This window comes from Mchenga conophoros, linkage group LG1, assembly GCF_057382185.1.
Source record: "Mchenga conophoros isolate Kocher_MC1m ecotype Shallow Benthic linkage group LG1, M_conophoros_male_GT1.1, whole genome shotgun sequence".
In the NCBI taxonomy this organism is placed as follows: domain Eukaryota; kingdom Metazoa; phylum Chordata; class Actinopteri; order Cichliformes; family Cichlidae; genus Mchenga; species Mchenga conophoros.
Genome location: NC_140526.1, coordinates 155,519 through 180,324, shown reverse-complemented (window position 1 = coordinate 180,324; position 24,806 = coordinate 155,519). Strand labels below are relative to the sequence as shown.

Here is a 24,806-nt window from a genome sequence, read left to right as displayed (position 1 = left end):
GTGTCGACACACGCTATATTATATACAGTGTTCTGCCAAAGTGAAAAACTTACAAGGTTACAGCTCACACTTGCACATGGAGATCAGGTTAGAATGATCTCCTTCAAAAGGATAAACCCAAAGGACCACTCTATAAAGAATGACTGAGTGTGTTAAGATCAAATGTACAGTATATGTCACTTGAGCGACTGTGTGAATGTGTGTGTGACTTTCAGTGAATGTATATATGTCTGTCGCTGTGTTCAGATTTGAGATTTATGTCAGAATGAACGCTGCGTGTATGAATTCCACAAATGCAGGACAACAAATATAAAATTCAAACTATTAGCCTTACTATACGTTACATCACCAAATGAAATGCAAAAGGTTGTCATTTATTCTTGTATGAGAGAGAGACGAGATTAAGCAGAGAATGTAGCCCCTCTTTTCTTTCCCTGCTAGGATGATAAGAAGATGGTTTACGGTGACAAATTACACATCAGTGTAAGGGAAATCCAATCTGCCTGAATGTGGCTTGCTCCCATCATAGGTTTAAATCCCTTTTTTATTAAGAACTTTTACACCTATTCTGTATTCATTATTATGGTAAAACAATTTTAATGAATATTTTAAAAATGTACATTTTTACATTTAAAGGATGCAGAATTGAAAATTCATGTCAAATGTGACATTTATTTATTAATAATTACTTGAATCCAATATGACACCAAAAGTCGTGAACAGGAATAAATGCTTATAAATGGCTGGTATCATTAGTGCAAAGAGATTGCTCCATTACATACATGCTTATTGTCAAAATAAATACACAAATCTGTCTGATCTTTGTGGCAACTGGGTGCAGTTTAGGTAGCATCCCAAAGCCTTGTGTTGCATCTCTGCATGAAGTGTCGTAACTGAGCATCAGGAGGTCTGTTATCGATGAGAAGGCCAAGGACTTATGCATGTGCATGACACATACGTTCTCAGCGTGAGACAGAGAGACACTAAGAATGTTTTCATTCTTGCATTAATAGTCAAGACACAAACAGAAACACGAGTGCAACAAAAACAAGTGTAACAAAAGCCCTGTGTGTGTGTGAGTGCATGTGAGTGTGTGTTTGCTAGAGGGAATTCAATTCTGCATAGCAATGAGAAAAGCGCATGGCCATAATTTAATGCATCCTAAATGGCTGCAGTTGTGTGTGTATGAATAGGTGTGTGCGTGCATGGTATGTCATGGTATATGTGTAACTGCACTTGTCTTCGTGTCACTGCGTATGTATACGTACACTACACATACATGTTTTGTACACATTTGTGTTTGTGTGCGTATCAATGTATGCAAATCTCACCTGCTTAATGATAATGTATGTGATAATAGCGTGGTACTAATTAATTTATAACTTTGCACTGAGGAGGCTGTTCCAGTGGCTAATATGATTCTATTACAGCAATTAGCCCACAATGACACTGGCTAGGTCACTCACACACAGACACACACCTTACAGTATGTGAAACTCCCCATGTCTGTGTGTTTCACCCAGCGCTGTTTGAGCCCGTGTTTTCACCACCTTCTGCAGCTTTAGTTGTTCTCTCTCCCTCTCATTTCACACCTCCACTGAAAAAACATTTATACTTTTATAAAATAAACCTTGGAGGGAGTCGCAAAAAAGAGAACTAAGCCGAAGCCACATGTTTATTGTCTAATGAGTCTATTGCTTAGATGATCATCTAATGATCTGTCAGACTCCTTGAGTTTAACTTTAACACAGCAAAACAGGTGGACCGCAGAAGCCTATCACTGCCAACCACTTCGCAGTCAGTCGCACAACTTGGAAGGACTTGACACAAGATACACCTTGAAATACAACAAAACAATACCAGAAACCAGTACCAATAGGTAACCTACAAAAAAGCAGTACAGCAGTTTCACTGACCCGTAACATGTTTATTTAAAGAAATTATTACTGTTTTCATGGTTATTTATTGGAAACATTTATTTATTTTTTTAAATTATATTTGCATAGTTTATGCGCATTGAAGCTGTCTGTACAAATCTATGTAAAATGTTTTGGGCACTAGTGTGTGTGAGTATGTCCACTTACTGTCCTCTGCAGTGCGAAGGGTTGTCCAGAGGCTTGCCGTCTTCCCGTGTGTATGCGAGACCACCACTCTAAACAGGTAAGGCGTGTATGGTGATAAGCCCTCTAAGTAATAGGAAAAGGTGTCTGTTGCATTTTCCAAAAGCCTAGAAGTGGATGGACACAAGCACAAATTCATTCATGGACATGTATTTGGGTCTGTGATGTGCTCTGTTACCTGGTGGTCACAGAGTGACAGCAGATTTAAATATGCTGATCTTGCACTTTGCATGCTCTTGTGTTTTAGTGGACACAAATCTGATGTTACAAAACTTCATTTTCAGATTTTCTGATGAAGAAACCAATCTGGAAAATTTCCTGAATTACTAGCAAAGCTTTACTGTTGCAGGAGTTACCATTTTTTTTAAATAAAAACATATGCAACACCATACTTTCTACCTTAGACCAAATGTTACTCTTTAATGCTTCATCAGAGAGATTCAGCACCGGACAGCTTCTTACGTTCCTTAGGTTAATCATGTCAACATTGTACGTAGTTATTAAATCCCTTTTAGCGTACACTTAAGGCCAGAGAGATGTGCATGTGAGAAGTGAAAAAAAAAAGGATCTGAATAGTCACAAAGTATGTAATTCATACTTCAGTGGGAAAAGTTACCGGTGTCAAAGCAAAAGGTTTCTGAAAAAAACAATTTCATTATACTTAAAAAAAATGGTTTGTTTCTTAAATAGATTCCAAAGTGTAAATTCAAATATATTTTAAGTAAAACATTATAATAATGCCCAAATTTCATAGGGTTCCTAAACACTGGCTGCCTATGCATTATGTACAGTTTTTTCCATAGCCTTTTATCTTATTCCCATGCCTTACCTGGCCCATCATATAATCATACAAAGGAATCTAGGACAAAGTAAAAGAATATTGTCATAAATGAGCGACCGTTGACCATTTAGCTTCAGATGGATAGAAGGGATGAATGAATGAATAAATCAGAGAACAATGAGATTTCCATAGCAGAGGAGGAGGAGGGCATGGCTGTCTGATATATAATACATGTAGCTAGTCATTTATTTATTACCACAGAATGAGAGCCTCCTCTTCTTGGATTAAATTGCAATTTGTTGTCAGGAAGCATGTAATGAATACATATCAGATGCACACCCTCTCTCCCTCTTTTTATTCTATCACACTTTCTTTGCCCGTGTCTCCCTCTCTCTTCCATGTCTTTGGTTTTTTTTGTCTTTCTGACTCTACATCCTGTCATTCCCTCTCTGGATTTCTGATGTTATGTCCTACTGAAGTGACATATTCACAGTTGTGCTGTATAATGTGCTCCTTTATATGTGCATGTGTAGGCTATGTGCACATGCACATTTTCTGATATTTAGAGTATGTAATATGTGTACTTTGTTGTGTGTGTGTCCAGTTACTTTATTGCTACTCTTCTCAGAAAACTTTTATGCATTGTGGAAAACGGTTTGAAAACGGTTTGCAAACTTGTCCATCTGCTTTGACTCTGCATTTTATGGTGTCTCTCACCTTATGATAGGCCTCTGTGGGGATGTCCTCATTTGCAGACTGTAGTAGAGTGGGCCTGGTGCATTAGAGTTGACAGGGGCGGACCAGGACACGTTCAGACTGGCATTAGTTGCATGGGCTAGAGTTGGAGGTGAGAATCCATCAGGGGCTAAGAAGGAAGAAAGTATGTTGAGAAGAAGACAAGAAGAAGGAGCAGGGGAGTACAAAAATATGGAGGAAGTCAGTCGGTGAAATGAAAAGATTAGACATTTAGAGAGTAAGAAAAAAAAAAAAAACATAAAAAGGTATGTCCATTTCATCTAACTGATCAACTTCACTGTAACGCAATGACACCTCTCACAGTGTGGAGTATAAAAAGCACAACCAGATATACTCATCACTCTCACATTCATACAAATACACACACTGCATTAAATCCACAAAGTCCACGTCTTCTTAGCTCAGTGTGACAGTAAAGTCTTAGTGTTGGAAAATCAGTAAACAAGCCAGAATCAATATGATAGCTGAACAGAAACACAGAACATTTGTGCAAAGACAGAATAAAATGAGATAAGCTGCAAACAACAAGTACATGATGGAAATCAGAGTGACTGCACTGTTGACTATGTGAAATAAGAGCAGGCCCTCCGATGTATAAAGTGACCCTTCAATCAAAAATTGTGCGATGTCCACTTCAACAAGATGTGTGAGACCTTCAATCAAAAATTGTGCGATGTCCACTTCAACAAGATGTGTGAGAAAAGCCTAGAATAACACTTTCAATGTGGATTCAGAATAATTTAGTGGTGGTCCATCAACATAACTCAACCCTCTAGTATACATTCATTATATTAATGCATACACAAAGCACATCGATTTTAAAAACATGACACAAAAGCCCTTTTTAAAAACAAAAAACAAAACAACTAAAGAATCACCATGTATGTGTGTCAGATGTGACTTGTCCATTTTTTTAAAGGCTTATTTGTGGCTATGTTTGCAATTGTGTCACTATCCTTATCCAGTTCTCGCTCACAAGATTTACTAAGTCCTTAGAGGAAAGGAAGCTTGGAAAACAGAAAACTAAGAAACAGAAAACAAAATATGAGTGTAACACAACAGATATCAGAGGATTACCTTAATTGGCTATTTAATACCAACTTTGGCCTTTATTTCTAATCAGTTTTTATCAACCTTATATATTCTGTACCACCAGTCTTAGTCGACCTCTCCTACAACTGTGCAAACAATCACCTGCACTTGACTTAATGACTGCTTCTCGTAGGCTGTCTGCTCTCCATTTCAAACCAGACCAAATTGGCTGCTCTTATTTTACCCGTGTTTATGAAAAAACACCTGAAAAAACACGTCTTCATTTTAGATCAACAGTAGTTGGGTAAAAGCCTGCTGAGTTTCAAGAGGCAGCATTATAAGCAAATTAGGATAGGTCAAGTGAACATCCTGTCACTCGAAAGGCACCACAATGCTATCAGAATGGAGTGAGCAGTCGATTAGTAGGAAAATACACGGAAAGCGCGGAAATGGAGATCCTGCTCTTTTACAGTCAAACAAGCATTTAACAAATTACTGAATTGATACGATACACCTGAACTTAGATTTAGATTAAAATGACCCTCTGATTTGCATTCAGAGATTCAGTGGATTTTTTAATGACCCAGTTCATTCCTTGTGTATTTAGCTAATTCATCAAAAGATGATTCCTGCTTCTCTGACATACACACACACACACACATATACGTACAGATATGCACACGCAAAACACACTGTTGGTGAGCCTGTGTCTCTCTCATGCTGTGTTAGTAGGTACAATATCAGAGGTGTCACTAATCGTTTTAAACTATGCACTTTTATGTTCACTTCTCTCTCTCTGCTCTCCTCCTCCTCAGCTCCTCTGTCTCTTGCTCTGCTATCTTCTCTCTGTTCTTTCATAGAACAAGGACGCATCAAGACAGTTTGCCTTATAGAAGTCTAAAGAGATGCCAGAGGCATAGAGGTAGAAAGAGAGGAAACGTCTGGTATTTAAAATTTATACTTTCTTATGCCTTTGTTTTGAACTTGAACAGGAGAACTTTCCTAAGTCTGTCTTTTGTTGTTGACTCACTAAGACATGGGTGTGGTATGTGCAAGGGTGTACATATTCAACCCTTTTGATAACATTAGCTAAAGTGGTAAAATGTGTGTCTATAGGTGTGTGTGTGTGTGTGTGTGTTTGTATGTGTGTGTGCATGTTACAATTATCTCCAGACTGCTCTGATCAGCTTTGACATTTATCAGTATGCACAATCAGTCTCTATTCTACACGATTACAATACAAACACACACACACACACACACACACACACACACACACACACACACACACAGGCTGTGTAAATCAGAAATATGTTTTCACATCATTAAGTCAAGTCAATGATGTGTATGTCGACTCCAGTGAATAATTGTTTTTTTTTCCTTTGCAGAGCAAGCTATAAAAATAAACCTTTCCAGTTCACAAGAACAGCAATTAAAATCAAAGTAATCTTAAAAATATCGCCACAGTTCATGTTTTGTGTGTGGCGTGAGAAACAAATCTACTAGAACAGTCATTTAATTAAGACCTTAGAAAAATTTCAATACCACAGTCATACTATTATCATCATTTTTTTTCTAAGGATTTTAATTTTAATTTGTTGTAGATCAACTGTGACTTAAATTAAAGGATTAAATAATTTCAAAATGCAAAAAAATGAGGAAAAAAACAAATAGCATTATTGAGAAAATAAATAATGTTTAATAATTTGGTAAAAATTGCAGGGATGTTGAAAGCAATGAGAAAACTGCACCTATGAGAATCTACCTTTGATAGTTTCAGCCTTTTTTAAATAGACAATGCAGACAGTGGGCATGAAAGCAGGGAGAGAGTAGGGACAATGATACTCAGTTAATGGTCTGAAGTGGACTCAAACTCAGGCAGTTCAAGTCTCTAAACCAGGGGTGGGGAATTCCAGGTCTCAAGGGCCGGTGTCCTGTAGGTTTTAGACTTGATCCAACACAGCTGATTTAAATGGCTGCATTTCCTCTTCAACATGTCTTAAAGTTCTCCAGAGGCTTGGTAATGAACTAATCATTTGATTCTTGTGTGTTGACCCAGGGTGATATCTAAAACCTGCAGGACACTGGCCCTTGAGGCCTGGAGTTCCCTCACCCCTACTCTGAACTATACCTCACCAGGCAGTAGCATTTCGCTATATGAGTTTCTTGCTCAAAGGAGTGACACAGTTCCTTGGTGCCCCTGCTAAACTTTGCTGATCTAGCATAGCAAGTTCAGGTTTTTGTGTAACCAGCTAAGAGCAGGTCAAGAACGATGTAAACTGAAGCAATGAAGAGCACCTGTTGGATAAACCTTTAGAGCCTTTCGATGGATGATCATGATATTTGAAACTGTGACACAGTGAAAAAATTATGCAGTTCTAGTAATGATCAAATTAATAATGATAAGAAAGTCTTTGGCGTGTGAGTACCTGCTGGCAGTGTAGTAACACTGAGTGGCAGGCTCTCAATACAACCCTGTGTATTACAGCCTCTGATCCAGAAGCTGTAGCTAGTGTAAGGCTGCAGGTCTGTCACAGACAACCAGACGCCTGCTGCTGTACCTCCATCCAATGCACCATCACCATCTAAGAGACAGAGAAAGAAAGACATGTAAGGTCTTAGGCCAAGCAATGTATAGCTAAAGATAATGAAAAACAGTGAATGTTTTTTATTAGTGTTACCACTCTAAAGACAGAAAAGTGACTTGTAAGAGATGCATAAAAAAAGAAAGAAAAAGGAAAGAGGAACGAGAGAGAGGTCGTGAGAGAGAAAACCCCCCCACTGAGATTAACTTGAGAGTAATCGAAAGAGAGAGGTCTCCATATTGAGGTTATGCAAGGATAGTCAAAGAAAAGGGATCAGAAAATCATAGTAAGCAAGCCTATCCAATATATTTATACAGACACACCCACACACACGTAATTCTGTGTGGATTGATGAAGGCCGTTTGTATCAAAGAAACAGGAGGTTATGGGCAACTAGAGCGAAACACTGTCTCTCTTTTCCTTCCACACTGCTTCTATCCTTCTCTCCACTCATCTGTTGGGTTCTCTGTGAGGCATAGATCAAAGTGCCTGACAGTGAGTGTGTATGACAGGGAGAGACTTTGTGAATATGCGTAACTGAAAAAATGAGAATATGCGTGTTCTCTTTTCTCGCCATGTCCAGTCTATCTGTTGCTTTTGTTGTCTCCCCGTGGTATTGCTGCTCCTCATATCTTACATTGTTTTTACTGTCTTTTCTAATCCATCTATGGAAATATGAGCTTCTCATCTCCCTTTTTTCTTTATACTATTATTGAATTGCAACTTGACTTTGTTCCTCCTCCTATCTTCATACCACTTTTATAGTCTATACTCCCATGTCATTTCCTCAAATCATTGACACAGTATCAAAAAGAAACAACAACTTGTCATTTCTATGCTACTGTATACTGATTACTTCTTGATTACTTCCCCATTACATGGCTGACTTTCAGTGCAAGCTGACTTTGTGAGTGAGAAGTGTGATTGTGTATTCCAATTTGCATTTGTACTGACATGTCCATTTCTATCTTGATAAAAAGGCTTTACGTCTTTGTAAAGCCTTTTTGACCCTACCCCACCCCTCCAAAAACAGTGCGGATATGTCTACACAATAGGCAGAGTCTCAAGCAAAACAGATATGTTACTATCTATATGTTACTTTTTACCCCGGTAGGAATGACTGTGTATTATTAACATATCCATATCTTTATTCAGAAAATGAGGCTTTCACATTTTACAACTTCCACAGTTGTGATGTGAATGTTTTACAGATAAAGTTGGGTTTGTTGCCTGGCAAATACTATATGAGACCTGTGCATGTGTAAAGATAAAGATGTAGCTTTTCGCTGTTACCTTTGCTTTTGTAGTATATTGTGTAGCTAAGGTTCCCATTCGCTCTAGGAGGGGCTGTCCAATGTGCTCTGAGAGATCTTGAACTCTGATTGGCCAGCTCCAACAGTATAGGACCTTCTGGGGCCATCTCTAATGTACGCACATCCACCTTAGAAGAACACAGATATCAAAATGCATAGAAGAATACAGATATGTAGCATTTTTATCATAGCTCCACTAACACTCATTCATCCAACAGCTATTGGAGAAATACAAAAAACTGAAAATAATGCCTCTCTCAGTCTGATACAACCTGTCTGAAATGTTAAAACTAAGCATTTTCAGATGAAACCACTCTACACAAGTGGCCGGCATTATCTCTGCCACCATTTTTCCGTCCTCTTTCATCATTACAGTCTTCTTCTGTCTCATTTCTTCCTGTCTGACTCTCCTCTGCTGCCTTCGATTCCCTTCCACCTCATCTCTCACTTTGCTCTGGCCATTTACTCTGTCCTCATCATTTACTCTTTTTGCCTGAAATTCCCTTCTTCTCCGACTCCTTTTCTCCTTTTCCTGCCCATCCTATCACCTCTTCCTCTTCTCCACTTCATCCTGTTTCACCCTCCTTCACCTGCCCACCCTCCTCTTCTCTTTTTCTGCTAGGTCAGCAGTTCTCCTGGTGTTTGACTAAACATGGCATCTGTATTGGAAAAGTGCCCCAAAATATGGCCTGTTGTCAGAGGCGTCGTTGAAAATGAAGTGGCATTTCCTACCAAATGTCACCGTGGCCACACCAACCCTCGTTATTGAGCCGAGAGAATCGATCACCTTTATGACTCCCAATGACACACACGTACACACAGACACACGTGTGTGCAGGCATTGCCACATATGATTTTGTGCATTAGTTAAAGCGCTAATGAAACTCATGAAAATAATTCATGCATAATTTTATAAAACTTTTGCTACGCTAAATTTGACGGGTGTATTTGACAAAAATGTAATGTTGTGTTTTGTGTTTCATACTTTTGGTAGAAACTAGAATTCATGTTGAAAAATACTCTGCTGTTTCATGTCATGGTCCCTGTTGTACTCACCAGTTTTTAGTTGTTTCTTGTTTTATTTTCTGCTTGTGCCTTCTGTGTTCAACTGTCTCTATCATCTTAATTAGTATTCATATTTCAGTGTTTCAGCGATAGTTGTTGGAGGTTTTACTTTAAAGTTCAGTTTTCTCATGTTTCTAGCTGTGGTTACTTCCTGCTTTTGTTTCTGCTTCTTACCCACATAATTTAATTAATTCCACCTCTCATCACCAATCTCCCCTGTGTGTCAATAACAGTCCCGTTGTTCCCTTTTTCTTTGTCAGATCATTAGATCCGGTCAGTTTTGCCTACTTCCATACCCTGGATATAAATCTTTCTCAAGTATCTCTTAAAAATAAGTTCAAAAGCCAATATTCGGTCAGTAACACCAACAACACAATTATTTATAAGGCATTACTATATGACAAAGCATCTTACAGTTTGTTATACTATATGCTATAACACTGACTGACCATCGGTCCCTTGCCACAGCCTCGTGCTGTGCAGGCCTGCAGCCTGAGTACATGCCGGCTCCAAGGAGAGAGTCCCTCCACCAAGAAGAACCTCTGGGAGGAACTGGTGTTTAAAATGAGAACTCCATCCAGCCAGAGACCGTAGCTAGTTATAATACCTGGGAAAAGAACACATCTGATTAGAACATGACAGAATAAAAATTTAAATAACAGGGAAAAAATACCCCAGGCAACAATAGAACTGACATTTCTTAACAATCCTTAGTATTTATTACAATAAAAGAAGTCTATTGAACATGGAATTCCCGCTCCTTGTCACATTCTGCTCACATCCCCTGCCCTGAATAACCTCTGACCAAGAGCAACGATTTAGACAGTGATGTTAAGTATCACAACTAATCATAACCATTACAAGCTTTCATCGAGATCATTTCCTGTAGGTTTTCAGAAGATAGTTATACTGAGATAGTTTTACACTCTGTTTGGATTGGTCACTCATATGCAATAATACTGCATCCATAGTGTGAGGCATTACAATCATAAAGAGAGCTTTACTATGACGGGATGCAGTCTGGGTCACTGGATTACAATGCAAATGAAAACTGACTTAGGGGCTGCAGACCTGCCAGTCAGGTAGAGTGATCCAATGATAGAAACAGCACTGAAATGACAAATGTAACCATGAGTGTTAGGAGGATAAAAGCCCTAAGAAGGACAGTTGTACTACGATGAACGGGCGCACACACACACACACACACAAATAAGGGTGCAAATAGGTGTGCACACTCTAACCTGCACACGGACAAACTGCACATATGTAGTTTGTACACACGTATCCATACCCACACACACCAGCACAATCATTACATTACATTACATCCACCTAATAAAAAAATGAAACAGTAAGGTGCCAAATGTGCTTTTCCTTAATAAAAATGCATACAGGGGGCTCAAAAGATCAGCGCTAAGAACTAAGAGTCTATTCTGCTTTAATCATGTGTGGGTTTTATTATTGCTCAATAGAGATATACACACCTATCAGGAAAACGAAGACACGAAAAAACCCACAGACACAAGCTACATCTGGGGAGCTCTTAATGTGGCCAATCACATGCGTGTGAGAGCGTGTGCATATGTGCGCGGACATCTGTATGTGCTTGTGTGTGTGAATAAGCCCATATCAGTATAGGCTGTAATAAAGACAGGTTGGGAAATGAAGCAGCGAATGCATAACAGGCTTATTTCCCCTCTTTGTCTGCGTGTTGCCCCGACCTAATCCCCGAGAGGATTATCCCCCACAAATCCCTGCGGAATTGGGGAGAAGGGGGGAGAAAGAGTGAGAGGAAGGAAGAGAGAAAGAGAAAATAACATAGGATCTAGGTCTTCTGGAACCCATCACCATCATCATCGTGGTTGTTGCCATCCATTTGTATAAAAAAAGGAGTTAGTGAGGAAAAACGTACTGATCTCTTCTTCTTTTCTGAGCAAAAATTAAAGCTTTTTAAGCACGAGATAATCGGGTAATCATGATTAAGTGTTTCCCTTGTTATAAATTTCTGTCATCAACTGAGAAAAGCTTTAAGTAATTTATCCAGGCTAATATGCTCACACATCACAGGGTTTATGGTGCAAAATGCACTCGTGTGGCATTAAGCGTAAAACACACACGATTCACATTCCACACACACACATTGTGGAATTACACATACTTTAACGAGCATGACAGTAACATTTGATAATATGTGGTAGTGTGTGTGGTATGTCAAGAGACTGTGAAATGGGAGGGGATCAAGGGGTTTTCTTCGCTTAATTAATTTGGTTTCATGAGATATACTATTTGTTGATATAGTCCTTGAGATTATCGATAAATACATCATTTTCAGTGCACCATGTCATACATAATGTTACTTAAACTTACTGTATTTTCACGGCTATTTAACTACTTACCTTTAAGAGTTGTATTAAAACACATGAGTTCATTTCAAAGCAAACATCTGCTGACTTGACCTATGTCGATTCAGAAATCAAGATAAACTGTTTAAAAAAGTGGGGCCAATCTCTTTTACAGTAACTACTAACGTATTTCATAATGCATTTCACGTCTTTGGGAGTATTTCTGTGCTTTTATCACAGACAGCGTTTTAGCTTATGCTGATTAATGTGTATTTTCATTGGAACACACAACAACAATTAGCAGGCCATGGACGATATCGGGAAAAAGTAAAAGAGATGCAACACAGCTGCATTAACAGTTCACAAGAGAGAATGCAGACGTTACTTCTTAACCTCTACAAACTGGGATGCCCCATGTTTCTTTTCTACCTACAGGTGAATTCTGCATTCTGTCCTTAGACTGAAGACATACATGCACTGATTTTTGATTTATAGGATGTGGGACGATGAAAACAGAATTAAATTCTGAAACATTTAAAAAAAAAGAAAGAAATACAAATCCATATCTATTATTTCCCTTTCAGAAGATTATATCAGTCTTTTGCAAATTTTGATTACGAGAGAGAATCACACTAATAGAATACGGATCACTCGTTGCCTTCTCTAAATAAACCACACAGCTTATGTAGTTACGCTGCTCCTTTTTTGATCACTTTAACTCTTTAAATTCTGTTTTAAATAGACACCTTAGACTCTTAAAATACACTTTCCCCCCAGATTTTAACTGGGGACAGGTGAAGAAGACAAAGGTGAGAAGAGGAGAGAGTAGAGGAGTAGAGAAAACAGAGAGAAAGGCCATCACAGCGAGTCTACGCTCTTTCAGCCTGCAGTTCTCTCTTTAGTCAAAAGGGAGCACTTTTCATCCACTTAAAGGAGCTTGGTGAAGCGCTGTCCTCTCCCTCTCGGTCTCTATTAGTCTCGATCTCAAATTGTTTGTTCTCTCACCCTGTCTCTGTCTCTTTCTCTTTTCGTTATGAGTCCTTTGTGCTCTCTCTTTTTAGTTCCTCTTTCTGTTTCCCTCTTCTTCTTCTCTACTCCTGGAGACTCAACTGATTCCTCTCACTCACATGTAAATGATCTTCTGTTTCACGGTAACAGGAACAGCATCCTTGAAACACGGACAAACCTTTATATCTGTATTTATGTCATAGACACAGGGTTATGGTAAATAGCATCACCTTTTAATCAGTTCTTCAGGTCTATTAATATCACATGCTGTTATCATCATGACATTCTTCTTCTTCTTCCACTTCATTCAATGCTCATGTTATTCTTGATAACAATTTATTTTAAAAAAATCCATGGTTTTGTATTTTTGTGTAGGTGTGTACCCTCTCACCATTCGGAGTGTCAGGAGGAGTCCAGGTGACATTGAGCGCATTGGGGGACAAAGGAGTGACCAGTGGTGCAGGGACATTTTCAGGGGTGCTCTCTTCAGTCTGAGCCTGGCTTGGTGGACTTAAAGTACATCCACCTCCTGTACAAGCCTGCCATGCACACACATACACATGCACACACATAAACAATAACATAAGAATGAATATGATACAAACGAACAAATTGAAAGTCAAAATTAAGGCGCAATGGACTTACAGCTACTGTGATGGTGTAAAGAGTTCCAGGGGTTAGGTTGCGGAGCGTGTAGTCTTCAAAAACTTCAGAGCTGTTATAGGCTAGCACACGCTCTGCACTGTCATGAGACAGGAAGATCAAATAAAACTCCAAAACACCATTTATCTGAGAGGGATGTGACCACCTAGAAATGAAGAGAAAAATAAACATAAAATAAATTCGACCTTTCACTTTTCTGCTTTTCAAAAATCCTAGTGTGAAAACTTTACTGTAGCCCAGTGGGAAACACTTTTAATATGACTATACTTATAATTCAGCCAGTTCCCAGTTATTTCCTATTAATCATTTACTTATGTTTTTTTTCCCCATTTACCTAAAATCTAATATAGTTTAGGACTTTATACAACAGAAAAAAAAACCCTGTAGACTTAGTTGCATCACTTCTCTGCTTAACGTGTTTTTTTTCATCGTGTTGCAAAAACCTGGTACTTTAAATATATAGAAGTATTGGCTTTTGTTAACATTTGATCAAAACATTTTACATTTTGGTTTTTCACAAATTGATGCATGCTCAATCATCCAGGCAAGTAAATGTCCAAAACCTGATTCTGTTCGCTAAGAAAACGCTATGTCCAGATGAACAGAATCAACTTTTCGAGTTTTTCACAAATGAAACTAAACTGCAACCCTCATGAGGTTCAAGGACGTCTTGAATCGTCTTGACTGTCTGTTAGTATCTAATAATGCCTGTTTGTTTTTTTTTAAATAAATAATAGTATTTGATTTGTAAACTCGTATAAATATATGTTTGGCATTTTTTAATGTTGATGGTCAGGATAGTAAGAGACAAGAAAGGAAGGAGAGAGTGGGGGTGATAGCACATGGGTAACATCCTGGGGAGACTTGAACCCAGGCCCCTGCAGTAAGGCTTTGTCATATGGCTTGCCTGCTCGACCAGGTGAGCAATGCCAAACTTTATGAATACATTACCATTAAGTGCAGAGGTCTGCACAACGCTCGAATTAAAACATCAAGATAAAAATAAGACGCGAAAAAGGAGTGAAATGTGTGTCTGTGTCTGTGGCAGTCCCGACTGAAACAGACTGCTCTGAGTATCTGCATGTCAGTGTCTGCCTTCATCACCATGTTTCTTCTGTCAGCTGAAGTAAACACAGTGCAGTGGTAGGCTTCCTTACATGTGCACAGAGGCACGTACACACACGTACAGCACACTGCGCACACAGTTTCCTTCAACAGTCAGGCTGAGGTGTCTCCTTTTCTATATTTAGAACAGGAAGGTCATCCCCAGCAAAGAGGAGAAAAAAAGACCAGAAATGGCATTAGGAAATCAAGACATGTCAACTATCTAGCGCTGTTATAAAAAGGGGGCCAATGTGAAAGAGCACGACTCAGGAAAATATATTTATATAATTACTGCTGTACTTTTGTTGGTTCTAAGTTTGAATACTAATGACTAAACAGATTTGATGTGTTTGGATTCTGCAACATAAATGAGATGTTCCATCTTTACAATGATTTTGTTCAGAAAAGATAAAATCTTATTTGCCAAAATGTTTTGGGTTTTTTTTGCAAACTCAAATATACTAAATTAAATCTGTTTTAAGCTGGCAGTGAAGTGTGTTCACTAACTATTACACATTTTATAAGTAAAAATCCCTCTGATAAGATATTTGATAACTAAGATTTTCTGAAGTATGAAGTAAAAAAAAAAAAAAGTCATAAAAAAGGAGCACTAAAATACACTTTATAAATTGTCCTGCAATTCTTACAAATCCCTGAAGGCAGTACAACCCACCTGGCATGGTCGCGAAGGGAGGCCATTTTAAAAAGTGATGGATTCCTTTCTTGGGTCCTCCCATTAAAAGCCATTTTTTGAATGACTGATGAGTGTGTGTTAGCACACAATTAGCCACTGTGGCTAATCTATCACATTTATTATAAGATTTATATGCTGTCGATTGGCAGCGTGATATATGTCCACTTTTGAAAAACTGAATCAAAGGGGAATTGTAATAATCTGTATAATAATTCACTATGGTAATTGTTTTAAAAGTGCGTTTTGAAAGTAGTGTGAAAAAGCCAGGTGCCCTCTCTGAATGTTAAATTTAAAAGCAAACATTTGAGATGATGAAGGTTTGAGTGTACTGTTAACCTGCCTTCTGCACTTTTGTTCTCTTGCATATTTCCTTTTGCTCTCTAAATTGTACAAGCAACACAACAACATAAACTACAGAGAATTTTACAGTGGGATCGGACCTTTTTTGGGTCCTCAGAAGGACATCATTACATGTTTTTATGTATCGGCTCTTCCCATATCAGTACTCGTGTGTGTGACCACACTCATCTTTAAACATGCTCATTTTGAGCTTATCTGCATAAACTTTTTGGAACTTGTTGGCAATATTTTTTTTGCCAAAAGTCTTTCTGGTACTTCATGCTACAGTAGGTGTTTCAAATGCATCAAAACACGCACAGACACATATGCACACACACACGCACACACGACAGAAAATGATTCCAGTCACAATCTATGCATCAATGAATTCACTTCAGATTGTTTCAGAATGTTTTATCAGGTTCTTTTCATTTGTGACCATGTGCATATCTGACAGTATAGGTATTCATATGATCCTATGTCTGCTTGGTTGTGTATGAATGTGTATGAGTCAGGCAGTGTTTGGTGAGGGCAGGATATAAATCTGCTGATACTGTTTTGTTTGCCTCCAGCAGCCTTCTTCAACCTTTCTCACAGTCTCTCACCCTTCTCTTCACCTATCCCATTTTCTTTAAGAGATTTTTTCTCTGTGTTTTTTTTAAACAACAACAAAAAAAATTATTTCATTCTCTTTACTATTTCTTTACATTTTTTCCTAGCTATCTTACTTTTCTCACAGACACAATAGAGTAATATTGACTAGGTCTGATCTCTCAACCTTTGCCTATTACCAATGTGCTAACAAGGCAATATACAGCCTTCCCACACCTAGTGAATATGTTGATCAAAAGCATTTTAAAGGCTCAGGAAATGAAACAATACACTCCCCCACTCTATATAGGAATACTGTGGCGGTCAATGCATTCTGTCAGGTAATTAAATTTTCCTTTTCAACAGCCAACCTGTATAAACTACTTGGACCTGTAGTTTAAACAGGTTCACAGAACGAATATTTTGTAAGAAATCTTTTTGCAGTGCATTTTTATTTTAAAAAACAAAAACAATGCTAAACAATCAAATACAAGTATATGATGCCAACTGCACCTCAGTTTACTGACTAACATGTTTCTCCAGGTTTCTCTGATTTTGGCTTGATCTTCTTACCCAAGTGCTTCTAGGATTACTGTGGCAGTGGTGTATATTAGCTCGCTGGTTTCAGTGATACCAATTGTGGGGATGGTGCGTAGAGCAGTGTTTACATCTGCAAGCATCTCATCTGACGATACTCTGTCAATGAGTTGGGGTAGTCATAGATCATTTGGTAATGTGTCTAACTTGAGTCTGGAAACAATCATCATCAGCTTAGTAGATGCATTTGTCATTGTAAGGGGCTCATTTAGTTCCACTGTTCTCTTCTGCCAAGGTTTGGCTCATCATTTCCACACTTTGACTGCATTGAGCATTAGAAGCTGTAAACCTGAAACTGGAAGAGAGGACCCACCAGACTCCAGGTACAACATTAGAGGTTTCTGATGTGGAAAAAGAGTGCAATCCTAGGAACAGCTAAGATACTGCACAAAACATTCAAACTCTCAGGCCGCTTGTAGAAGATCCAAGCTTGAGGAACACATACATACCACACTCTGGGGGTGACAGCGAGATTAATAAACATTTATATATATATGTGAATGTTTATTTATGAGGGATAGCTCAGTAGGTAGAGTGGTGGCCCCATGATCGGAAGGTCGAGGATTCAAATCCACTGAACGGCTACCCTGAGGTACCTCTGAGCAAGGTACTGTCCCAACACACTGCTCCCCGGGCGCCCAGTGGCTGCCCACTGCTTCACTGAGTGAATGGGTTAAATGCAGAGAGCAATTTCCCCACGGGGATCACGTATAAAATATTATTATTATTATATAAACATATAGTATATCAAACAGAAATTAAAAAAACATTCTGTCTTCAAAACTAGGGCAATTAGTCTCCATACTATCCAAACACTCACAACCAGTTGTTAGAAGGAGAGTTTATGCAACTCATTGGGAAACATGCTCCTGACCCAGCTTTTTTAAAGGTGTTGCTGGCATCCAAATTAAAATTAGCAGGAAAAGAAATGCAAAATCTGTTTAAAATTTTTACTTTGTAATATTTAGCCAGTGTATCAGTAACTTGAGCTCATTCAGCTCATGATCCATAGCAATTCACAGGTTATTGTAATGTGCAAAGTACAGAAAGAAAGACCGAAAGAAGGTTTTTTTTCTTGCCACTGGTTCGCTGCATTGCACAAAATAATGAGAATTACAGTAAATCCATTGGCAAACACTAATATCCTGGACAAATTAATCTCTTTCGCAACCAAACCAAAGTGTTCAGGACTATTATGACTAGAAGTTCAGAAGCAATTAAGGCCACAAAAAGCTTGAAAATATGTGAACCCTTTAGCATGTCATAGCATTGACCATATTAGTGACGTTAACACAATGTTGAAAGGAGGGCTCCAACCAACAACTAGGACCACTGCCTCCATGATCATTACCTGCAAGACCATAATCATCAGCAATAAACAGGATACAAGTGGCATGCAACATATATGGTAAAGAGATATTTCAAGCCATCGAATAATTTTGAATTTTAGGAGGAATAGTGATTCATGTGAACATGAAAAAGTGCTTGTACAATGACAATTATGACCATGACCTTCAGCACAATTTTGGTTAAAGTCCATTTAAGTAATCTTTGTGTAAGTTTGATGAAACCTATACTCCAGGAAGAGTAGCAATGCTGTGGACAGACAAAAGTATGGGCGACACCATAGAACAAGATTTTTCAGCTGGATTAACTAAAAATAAATATAAGGCTTAAGTGATTTGCAAATTATAGCATGTTTTACTTTTTTGGGCACAGGGCAGCATAATCATGACTAAGGTCAGGGCCCTGCATGCATATGAGTAGTAATGTATTTTTTCTGCAGCGGATAACGCTAATGGCTCACACACTTTCACACACATATACAGAAAAACTGGGAACATTATAAAAAAAAGTACAGAGATCTATCTTCCCTTGTCACCTCCCTCTAATGGTGAAAGGTCAAGCGTAGAAGAATATTCTGCATGGTAAACACAACTGCAGAAGGTCACTGACTCGCTCTTGCTTAGTCTCTCTCTGTCCTTGTATACTGCCCAGGCAAAACTTATAAAATACAAATAAAGGTTTTATACATTTTGAATAATTTAAAAATGTGAGTGCACCCTAGTTCTGTGCGTATATATGCTTAGATATTACCATCAAATACTAATACACGTGTGTGTGTGTGTGTGTGTGTGTGTGTGTGTGTGTGTACTTACTCTACAAAAATAGTTCGAGAGTCTAGCGGGGTAAGAGTTGGTGCTTGCAGAGGTCCAGGAGGAAGCTGTGAAGTCAGCATTGTAACTTGTGAACTGTTGGTGCAACCCACTGAAGTGCATGCACTCAATATCAGGACATGAGTGGTGTATACACCAAGACCTGCAACACAAATGCACACACCCAAAAAGTGAAAGAGAGAAGCGATAGTTCAAAACGATTAACTTGTGTTGCACCTACAACCATCAATACTCCTCTTCCCTGACTGTATCTTCACTGTTCTTTCTCTTTAAGTATCTTTCTTTGTTTCAAACCTATTCTCCATTTACCATCTTTTGTAATCTCACTCTGTGTTACACATTCAATTCTTCCAAATAATGTATAATTACTATATTCATAATCCTTCCAATCACTGTGAACATCAGACACTGTGCATTATTAACCCAGCAGGGATGATATGTGCTCTCATGCCTTCATTAACCTAGAAAGACACTCATTGCTGGGCAGTAAAGCTGTATAGGATGAGTGTCCTGTTCATGTGTTTGTATGTGTGTTTATGCACATTTCTGCATTCCATGTGTATATGTGTATTGTATTAATGTGTGAGTCTATCCGGCGCATGGCTCAGTTGTGTGACATGTGTTTCATACCTTATTTAGATCTCTTTAGTGAGAGCCTTCAAAGCAAATTGTGTGTATGCACGTGCGCTAATGTTTAGTTTTCTTTGTTTCTCCGCTGCTTCATTTTCATGTGTGTGTGTGTTTAGCCGTCTTTTTCAAAGTGCTATTCCCTTGGTGAGGACTCAGACACTCTTCCTGCTTTCAAATGCTAATCCTCCACTCCATTTTGCCTTTCTTCAGTGTTCCCCTTCTCTTTACTCCGAGGCCCCATCCCTCTACAGTCACAGTTACGCTGGAGCACACACACACAACCTCACATGCACTCTCTCCTCTTTACCAGTGATGTTGTGTTGTCTGTTTTTCCCTCTGTAGACCATTTGGTTGTTGTGATAGAGGAGGTACTCTGTAATGCCTCCATTGGGCCTATCAGTGGAACAAAAAAGTGAGATGAAGGTAATATTATTATATTGTGTACACTATACCATATATTGTTTTTGTGCCAAAATCTATGTTGGCTACACATTTATTCAAGCTGGGGGAAAATATAAGCAATACAGAACCAAATTCTGTTCCTGTTTTACAATACTGTCCATTTACTACTAATTCAGAATGTACTTATTACTTCCTCGTCATTGGTGAAGGTTCTTGAGTTAAATATTAATATGCAGCATGGAGGTGAGAGAGGACAGGTAAAAACTGTATTTTTTGTTACCTTGCTGGAGGTTCCCAGTTAACATAGAGTGCTGTGGGGGATGAGACTGCAGCTGGAGGAGACACAGCATCGGGAACTGATGCATAGAAGAATAAAATCAAGTTTTTATGTTAACACAAATATAGTGATCGGCATAAGGAACTAGAGTAAATATGAACACGTAGTGTATCTTTTAAGTAACAGTGAAGAAAAACTATGGCAAGCCTTAGCTTTATAGAGGTTATCATTCTATATCATCAAATGTCACCGATAAATAATTCAGTATTTCATATGGTGTTAGACAGTGACATCGCTTTGGATTACTTTTCAAAAGGTTTTCACCAAGAGAGAAACGTGAAAATTTTATGATCTCATGTTCACTGATCTCAAATAAGGTGAAGAAAAATGTGCCTGTACTCAAGGATAAGTGAGTAAAAAAAGTGTCTGTGCTGCATTTGTGTGTGTTTTAAATTAATTCTTTCTCCAGTCTCTCTAACATGTTTCAGTGTCTTAACTCTGTGCTCAGTGAAAATCAATACAGTAATCTGTTTTTTTCTTTAACTTCAGATTGATTTTTGCTGTCTCTGTACTGACCTCTGCCGTCACATTATCTCCCCAACAAGGCCTGTTAGTCCAGTACAGATTAAAGTAACATATAACATAAAAATATGTCTTTTCCTCTTTTACTTTTTCTTTCTTCATGCATGTTTTTATATGACTTAACAAGCTGGCAAATAACCTCTCTTTGCTTTTTACCCTCTCTTTTGTCTCCTCCTTTCTTGTGCCAGCACTCCTCTCCTTTTTTCATATGCTATGTATCTCATGCAGGAAACAGGTTGAACATATCTAAGTGTGTTTAGAAGTCTCTGCGCTCTGTGTCTCTGTGCATAAAGAATCATACATTTCTTCTACTGGTAAGGACGCTGACACTGAAGTTCTGTTCATAGGTGCATGAATCTGTGAAAGTTTGCATGTGTTTGTTGCTTACCTTCCTCTGGGGTTGCGATACTCCATCTCAAATCATTATCACCATTGTTGTTACGAAGGCTCTCAGTGCAACCAACAGGAGTACAGGCACTCACGGTGACAATGTACCGAGTAGACGGAGTGAGACCCGACAGCACACCTTAAGAGGAGCATATAAATGTCAATGAATAAGGTTTACGCATTACACCGTTTAAAAAAGAATAACTTTGAAGAATACAAACTCAATTTTGTTAACTCAGCTACATGTCAGAATGCATATTTGCAGTGTACATACACTATGGGTATAGAGTATTGCTCGACACAAGCCCTGAAAGATTGTAAAAATATCCTTTGTAAGTCCTTTGTGACAAATCAGGCCTATTTGTATCCTTTACTTGAGTCTTTATCAACAAGCATCAACAACACAATTTAAATGCTTTACTTGTAACTATGGGCTGCTGTTGCTAAGCAAATCTACTGTGCTTGGCAAACAGAGAGTCTATTCTAATTGTAAAGCTTCAGCCGTCTCTCTTTGGATGTTTTTTGTCCTCACCGTCTTGGCCCTCTCCACCCTTCTCTGTATTTTCTAAGTCACCCTCTCTTCTCTTCCACCCCCTCCCAAGTCTCCCCACCGTTGTGTCCAATCACGCTGCACTTGTCTCTCTTTTTCACTCTCCCTTACTGTTACCCATGTCTTTTAATTCAATTAGGGGCCAGGGCCCCACTCGGCTGCCATTACACCCTCATTTGCTTTTCTGTGTTTTTTAGCCATTGGTGTAATTCTGCAGTCAGGTGTTGAGGCCATCATAAATTAAGAAGAAGCCTTATCAGGGTGGACTTAATGTCTGGCAAAGAGAGGGGGAGTGAATGAGAAGCAGCGAGAGAGACACTGAGAAAGACTGAGACAGAGAGCTCATCTTCATATTTGCCTAGAGACATGGCGAAGTGGATGAGAGGGGGGACGAATAGCAGCAGCGGACGCAGACATCATCATCATCATAAAAGATGAAGTGGGGAAAGATCGAAAAGTGAGCAACAGCTAGAGAGAGAGAAAAAGGAGCAATGCCAGGGTATGACATCATTGGGGTAGTCCTGAGTGTCTTGTTCCAAATGGAGACAGTCTCCTAAACCTGGGGACTTGCCAAGGAGAAATTAACAGGGTTGGCCAGGACAGTGAGTACATGCACTAGTATGTTTTGTCTGAAATACAAATCTGAAAAAGGAAGAAAGTAAGCAAAGGAGACATTATGAATGCTTTTTTAGTAAAGGCTAAAATGTAAAGGACAACAGGTGCAATAAGGCAAACAGAACTAAAGCTAAATTTACCTGTATGTAAAGTGATGTCTATTGTTTGTTGTTTTAAGTTTGATTGTTAAGTGCTCAAAAGAATGCAGTATAACATCCAAAACAAAAGTGCAAGCAGTAAAACGTTCTGCAACATAGTGCACATAGTGAGTAAAAATGCAAAGAGCAAAGGATGACATACTTTTGGGGAGGTGTAGAGCTTAAATAAATTTTAAAATGTGTCTTTGTAAATGGCCTGCATTTGTATAGCGCTTTACTCAGTCCCCAAGGACCCCAAAGCGCTTTACACTACATTCAGTCATCCATCCATTCACACACACATTCACACACTGGCAATGGCAAGCTACGTTGTATGCATTATATTTATGACTACAATAGTTTCGTGCATTTTTTACCTGTGAAGTTTCCGTTAGCCAGGAATGTGGCTCTGACAGGTGGTAGTTCTCGGTAGTCTCTGTTGTAGGCCTTTAGCTCATATCTGTCAATCAGTCCCCTTATGTCACCAGTGGGTGGCACCCAGCTCACCTTGGCACTGTAGGCGTTTAAACTCTGAACCTTTATTGGAGGTGGTACAGATGTAGGTACTTGAAAGGCCAAAAGGAAGAGAGATGCAAAATGAGACTGTGTAGGAAAAAAAATCCCATGGTATTAAAGAAAGAAAACAATCACATACAATAGTTAAACTTAACAAAATACATCTTAAGAATAATAATAAAAAAAGAAATACAGGAATTAGTTCAGGGCAAACAAATGTCAAAATAAAATCTAAACAGGAAAATATACATGAAAAAATATGCACGAAAAGCAAAACAACAAGATGGGCGGACATGAGAATAAAGAAAAAGCATTCCCCATCTCTCTGTGTTTTAATAGGCCCAGTAAATCATACCTCGCCATTAGCATAAATAGTATTTATGAGAGTAGTAACTTTTTCAGCGCTGATTTAATACAGCCAGCCATTCATTCTGGGCTATATTTCACAGCAATCAGCCTCCCTCTTTCTCTCTAACACTCCCCTTATTTCTCTCTCTGATACCCTCAGCAGCTCTGGTGGCCCAACTCCCATCCCACTTCCATCCTCTGCATTACAATCACCTTCATTTTCTGTCACCAGTCATCTTCCGTGCAAACTTTTAAAATAGTCAAATAACTGAAATTATAGATACATTATTACACACCATAAGGCTCACACATTCTTCGGTATCTGAAAATGTATCCACATATCATTCGTATCTTTAATATCACAAAATGAGGCCAGCTGTGCTGGATATTCGGCTATTTATTTATTTTATTTTGGGCTGTATGTTCTATTTTGTGTAAACCTTTAGTTATTTTGTGTTATTAAGTTCATGTTTTTTTCTACTTTCACCTTCATTCACCAATTTTACCATTTTCTTGCATTCTTATCCTTTTCTTTCTCCCTTTAATATCCAGTCACTGTGCATATTTCTTCATCTCCTTGCATTTTCTCACTTTTCTTTTAATTCGTTTATGACTCTTTGCTCTTCCCTTCTCCTGCTTTTCCACTTATCCCTTGCCCTCAATCCCCAGCTCTCTCTTCATTTCTTAATGTTTTTTAGCACTTCCTCCCTCCTGATCCTCCATTCCTCTTTCTGGTCATAGTATGGTGTACCGAGACCTACCAGTGTATTGTTCACTACTAACGAGGAGCTTTATATTACACAAGGGACCACACAGGCCATTCTGGGTTAACAGCCTTTTACTGTGATGCCCTTTATAGAGGCCTTATCAATCTCTCATACCGTCAGGCACATGTAATATCACTCACTGGCTTTGGATTACTCACATACTGTACAACATAGCAGTGGTTTTACAGCCAAAATCTCTCAAGATCAAAGACTTACTCTACTGAACAAAGTACAACAAAGTGAACATACAGTAACACACCTCACCATGCTGAACATGAAAATCAGTGTTAGAAAATTAAGCTTCTGTTTCAGACTGTCAGGGAAAATTTTTAACATTTTGCAAGTAACTTTGTCTTTGGAATATAATTCCAAGACAGAACTCATTGAACAAACTAAAATACTATAGCAGATACCACGTTTAAAGGACT

The 24,806-nt window shown here is 38.6% G+C and overlaps 1 protein-coding gene across 1 annotated transcript in view; it reads right to left on the bottom strand.

Annotated features, from left to right (window-relative positions):
* LOC146582636 (usherin-like) overlaps positions 1 to 23,966 on the bottom strand; it is a 57,276-nt gene extending 33,310 nt beyond the window's left edge. The window contains exons 1-12 of the mRNA XM_085279518.1: positions 23,125 to 23,966; positions 21,447 to 21,584; positions 20,480 to 20,555; positions 20,105 to 20,190; positions 19,150 to 19,309; positions 13,648 to 13,810; positions 13,394 to 13,541; positions 10,102 to 10,259; positions 8,568 to 8,715; positions 7,119 to 7,274; positions 3,619 to 3,766; positions 2,085 to 2,227 (exon numbers count right to left, since the gene is read on the bottom strand). Of these exons, the coding sequence (XP_085135644.1) occupies positions 2,085 to 2,227; positions 3,619 to 3,766; positions 7,119 to 7,274; positions 8,568 to 8,715; positions 10,102 to 10,259; positions 13,394 to 13,541; positions 13,648 to 13,810; positions 19,150 to 19,309; positions 20,105 to 20,144 (1,264 nt within the window). The 5' untranslated portion in view covers positions 20,145 to 20,190; positions 20,480 to 20,555; positions 21,447 to 21,584; positions 23,125 to 23,966. The remainder of the gene's footprint in view (positions 1 to 2,084; positions 2,228 to 3,618; positions 3,767 to 7,118; positions 7,275 to 8,567; positions 8,716 to 10,101; positions 10,260 to 13,393; positions 13,542 to 13,647; positions 13,811 to 19,149; positions 19,310 to 20,104; positions 20,191 to 20,479; positions 20,556 to 21,446; positions 21,585 to 23,124) is intronic.
* Between the last annotated feature and the right edge of the window lie 840 nt (positions 23,967 to 24,806).